General features: G+C 35.4%; 1 protein-coding gene across 1 annotated transcript; it reads left to right on the top strand.

The window, feature by feature from the left end:
* Positions 1-742: 742 nt before the first annotated feature.
* LOC122021914 (cold-regulated protein 27-like) lies at positions 743-4,443 on the top strand. The gene is made up of 5 exons (XM_042580093.1): positions 743-1,022; positions 2,578-2,778; positions 2,879-3,158; positions 3,795-3,907; positions 4,030-4,443. The coding sequence occupies exons 1-5, from the start codon at positions 963-965 to the stop codon at positions 4,192-4,194; spliced, it is 819 nt and encodes a 272-aa protein (XP_042436027.1). The 5' UTR covers positions 743-962; the 3' UTR covers positions 4,195-4,443.
* Positions 4,444-5,511: the final 1,068 nt, after the last annotated feature.

The raw sequence follows: 5,511 nt of genomic DNA, 5'->3' as shown, positions 1-5,511 counted from the left end.
GAAATTCTCTCCATCACTCTTACTACTTGGGGGATAGTTATCTTGCTTATCCTTCTAGTTTGTCACCACTCCATTGACATTGATAGACACCCGAGAGTGCAAATGGCTAGTCCATTCATCTCTAAGCTATTATTTTTTTTGATAAAAATCTCTAACCTATTATTGATTGTATGCACAGTTGGATCACTTATTCAAAAATCAAAATATTATATATTCATTTACGAACAAGATATTACGTGCAAATGAATTACAAATTAGAGTTCGTCACGTTACCTGTCGGAGAACAAATATCTCCCTCTAGATTTCGTGCACAAATATCTTTGTTCCTTAAGATATATCACCAACGACATTAAATTAAACGCTAAAAGAATATTAAAAAAGATAAGAAAAAGTGAAAAACCTGATGGAACTCGCCTTTTTCTTCTTTTGCATACAACCCCACAAGAAACCCATATGCGCTGGCAAGGTTTTTTTTGGAAAGTTAATATTTTTATGGTCCATGACGGTATTATTGGAGGCGTACTCGTGTTGTGATTGGATGGGAGGGTAGCCGCGTATACTTTGGCGGTCTCGAAAACGAAACGTTCGTGGAGTTAATTGTTCTCGTCTGGGTAAATTGTCATTTTTGAAAGTCTAGGGATGAAAGAGAATTTTTGCTCCTCTCAAAAATATCTCGTTGGAGTCGGAGAGTCAGTGGGCCACCTGCGCGCTTTCCACCTGGCAAACCGTGACACGTAGGACAAACAAACAAGGGCCCCACCGAGGAGCGCCGGCATAAATATCTCTGGTTCGCCACCTCGCTTCGATCCATCGAGTCCGTTTCTCCTCCGTCTCCGTCTCCGAAGAGAAGGGGCGATCCAGAGGCAGAGGATTTCGAAGAAGTTTGTTTGTTTGTTTTTCGGATTCTTTTATTCTACGTTCGATCGAGGTGGGAGGCTTCCTGGAGACTTATCGCCGTGCACATGGGCGAGTCGGATCGGCCGAACACGGAAAAGATTCCGAAGTTGGAGAGCCCTAGCACTGTGAGTGATCGTTTACCCCACTTCTAACTCGTCTAATCCATAGAAGGCTACTTCCTTTGTCGTTTAAGTTGATCCTCTTGAGTATCAGGATATTTCAGATAGAATTTTGACGGGTATTTCTTGGAATCGTAACGATAAATTTAGGTTTTCCTGGACTCATCCCCAATTCTTGCTTTTCTTTTTTATATGGTAGTTAGCGGATTGGATATTAAGAAAGCTTTTTTCTTTTTTCTTTTTTCTTTTTAACTTCAATATAAAGGTGATGTTTGACCAATTTCTCTTTACGAAAAAGTGCATCTGTAAACTTTACGAAAAAGGAAAAATTACCTTAATAAAGATATTTTTTTCCGTCGTAAGATTGTTTACTTGCTGAAAATCTTTGATAGTGCAAAACGCTGGCTTTTGCGTAGGTATATTGAGTTTGATGTATGCTGGTTCGATCTACGTTCATGCTTATTATGCAGGAAGATCTAGTGAGAATTCCATGGTCTGTAAGGTGAATCCCTGAACCAACATGATGGTGAAGGGGAGAATGTTTACTCAGTGTACCAGTTAGACACCCGTAGTAATCCTAGTCATACTCTATAGTTTAGACTCGCGAATTGTTGATGCCCTGGTGGACTCCTGAAAAGTAGTAGAATTTATCTGGACGAATAATAGCAGGGATCGGGTTAGCAATTCTTCTAGTAATGTATAATACTTATCTTCTTCCTCCTTTTTCACTTGTTCTCTTATTTCATCTTTTGTCAAACAATGATAATTTCCCATATATCTGATTCCATTTCTGAGACACCTCAAGAAAAATTGTAAAGTATGCTCTAGAAAGGAGGTGCATTCAACTTGAGTTTTTATCATTATCGAATCTGGTCAATTTTCAGCCAGAAAGGTGGAAGGAAGTGTGTGGAATTGTGGATGTTATAACAAGGAAAATACTTAAGGTTCTTGAAGTGGAAATGGGAACATTTTCAGGATATTTAATGCCTGTCATCCATTAAGAGAAATCTACGAGAAGAAGAAAAAACAAAACACAAAGATCAACATGCTGTGAATTTTGTTGAATATTTTATGGATTTTTGTTGTTTTTCTTCAGCAAAAAATTTTTACCTTGGAATTTGGCTGAAGACTTCTATAGCTCTGTCCTTCCTTTAACTGACTAAAAAGTATTGATAAGTGGTCACACAAGGTCCTCGTAGCTCATCTACTCTCCCTGATCCCTTGTTGGAATTTTCATACTATAGCAAGATGCAAGGCCGTCATGTTCCACCATATGATAGCAATTTTTATCATGTTTTTGATACTAAGGCACCTTAGACTTCATGACATACTCTTCATCTAGGTCTCATGCTAGACCAATCGTTATCTAAGGTTATAGCCTGTTCTAAGTTCTAACTGCACTTATTTCCACTGAAGTCAGATTTGCTTAATTTGTTTTGTTCAATTGCATGCTTAATTCATCTTTGGTATTACATTCTCAACCATTAATATCCATTATATGGATTCTCTATTCCATCTTTGGTATAGAATAATGAGTTAATGTATATCTCTTACCTTTCAGGACTCTCAGCTGGTGGGTTCTCTATCAAATGGATGGACAGATGAAAAACATGTAATATTTCTTAATTGCATTGAATCCGCTTTTGTTAATGAGCTATACAATGAGAAATACGAAACAAATGCATTTCACGGATGGTTATCAAGGATGAAAATGCCAAAGGGATCTTGTGGACAATGTGAAAATGATCAAAAAGCTGGTCAGGTTGTTAGAGATTTCTACTTTTAGCCCTGTTCCTTTCCTTTTGATACCTGTTTTTATTATGTCTTAAACTTTCTGATCAAGAACCACGTCAACTCTGCAGTTCAAGGTATTGCGTATGAGTTCTTGGAAGAACTTTATATATGACATGGACAAGATAGATGCAGAGACTGAGACTGGTCTCATGCCTCTGTCTGCAAATCCATGGATTCAACATTTTCGACCAACTTGCATTATGAAGGAGAAGAATCTTAAATCATCTGACAAGATTGATTATTCTCATCTCACTCGACCTTCAGTTCATCTAGAGAATGATGGTCATTATGGAGAAGGAACAAGCTCAAAGCACAACTGTTGTCAAGATTCTGTTGGTAGCAGCGCAGGTACTTATTATTTAAAGGTGTTTTCTTAGCTTGGTTATGAAGTCCATTACCTTTTGAGTTTGCGTCCAATTGAAGGCAGGCTTTTGTATGTTTTGTGTTAATTGTGTTGGTGTACATAGGTATATGGCAAGGAATTTCTGTTTGATTCAAAAACAAACCTGAATTTTTATAAGTGCTCCATCACCATTATCCATACATTTTTATGTTGTTTATAAAGTGTTTTTTAAGCTAAGGTTTTCATGTTTAGCCACACCTTTTGACTCTTCCCATAGGTTACGTAAGTTAACAAGGGAAAAAAAAATAATTCTACATTATTATTTGATTCCTGCTTGTGAAAAGGTTTTTAGGCTACCATAATAGTTATCTTTGACAACATGGCTTCATTCATGATGATGATGATGAAGATGGTTACATGTATTTGGGAATGCACTACTCTCCTTTGCCACTGAATCCTCATATTGCTGATTTTGCAACTCAACCATCTTTTCTTTTTATGGAGAAACTCAACCATTTGATATTCTAGTTCTGTGAGTCCAAAACCAGTCTTCAGCTGGGCAATGAAAAATGTATCAAGTTTGTTGAACTCCACAATTTATTTGAAATATCTAGCCTGAAAGTTGATCCTTCATCTTGCAGAGGTGTCAGACCAGAACTTCGTTGATGACGAACTTATATCTGAGAAAAGAAGTACAATAAGTCTGAAAAGAAAGCCGGGTGCTCAAGTTGCTCATAATTCTATCAATAATCAAGTATGGGGTAGACTCCGTATTCCTCATTTATGCATAGGAACTGAACAAACATTTATGCATAATTCCTCATTTTGCAATTTTTACAACTTTCAACTGATAACTTCCATTTGATTATTCTTCAGCTCCCCTCTAAGAAAGCATTTGTTTCCCCAATTTCTGTTGCGAACCATACTTCTCTATGCACAGTAAATTCAGAATCCAGCAGCAGAACATGGGAAGTTGATTCAATCTTAGTGCTCTCTGAAACTGAAGCACCATTATATGACGACGAGGAGGTGAACAGTTGAATTTTCGGAAAATCAGAGTGAAGATAATGGTGTACCTAGTTTCCATGTAGATAAGTATGGTTGTTTTTTCAGATAGTTTCAAGCAAGAAGTTAATGTGGAATCAATTCAATACTGACTAGTTTTTTAGCTTCCTGTTTGGAAGCTTGTGCTATCACAAAGTAGTATGCTCACGGTTTGTAACAAAAGCGGGAGAGTCATCTCCTGATCTTTTCTATTAATTGTTTATCTTGAGGAGAAATCCATGTCTAGTTATGCATCTCTGGGATTTCATTAGGGTTACAAACGGATCGAGCCGGTTCGCGAGCTTTTCAAGCTGACTTAAAAAATATTTGATTCATATTCAAAATTATCGAATTCAGACCGAACTCGAATATGTTAGAATATTTTTTTCAAGTCAAATTCAAACTTATATCATTTTATTCGATTGTTCACCAACTGAACTCAAATCGAATTCCAATTAAAAAGGTTCAAACGAATATGTTAGAATATTTTTTTCAAGTCAAATTCAAACTTATACCATTTTATTCGATTGTTCACCAACTGAACTCAAATCGAATTCCAATTAAAAAGGTTCAAATAATTCAAATTGAATTCGAATTTAAATCATTTTGAATTATAGTTTGAATATGAATTTAAATCATTTTGAATTATAGTTTGAATATGCTTGAATCAAGGTTCGAACAATTTGAATCAAGCTTAAGCAAAAATTATTTATATTTTCGAACTTCAAATGTCATATATATATTTTGAGCTTCAACTCAAATATCAATATTTTCATATTATTTGATTCGATTTGATTCGTTTACGCCCCTAGATTTTAATTCATATTATTCAACTCGATTTAATTTATTTATGCCCCTAGATTTCATTGAAGAATTCTGTTTCTTGTTCTATCTATCCATGTTTTACTAACTTGTGGTAATATTTAAGTATTCAGTTAACTACTGAATAGGAATGGTTTCATAATAATAATCCTTGGAAAGATATGATTCATTTTATTGGTTTCATAATAATAATCCTTTGAAAGATTCATTTTATTCTCTCAGTCTTATAATTTAAAAGTATTCCTTCTTGTCCCCGGAATAATAGTATAGCGGTAAGATATCTTCTTAATTTTTTAGACATCTACCAATTGAGTCTCAACTTCGGAAAATTAATAGATGACGATTAAAAACTTCCATGAAACTGAACCAATCACTTCCAATAAACTAGATATTTGATCTCAATTAAAAAAATATGGATATATATTCTTCAAAGGTAGATCCGCTACCTTAACGACCCCCCAGTGCCGGCCAGGATATATATTCTTCAAGATA

This window comes from Zingiber officinale, chromosome 9A, assembly GCF_018446385.1.
Source record: "Zingiber officinale cultivar Zhangliang chromosome 9A, Zo_v1.1, whole genome shotgun sequence".
NCBI lineage: Eukaryota > Viridiplantae > Streptophyta > Magnoliopsida > Zingiberales > Zingiberaceae > Zingiber > Zingiber officinale.
The sequence above is the reverse complement of the archived record's forward strand: the minus strand, read 5'-3'. Positions and strand labels throughout refer to the sequence as shown.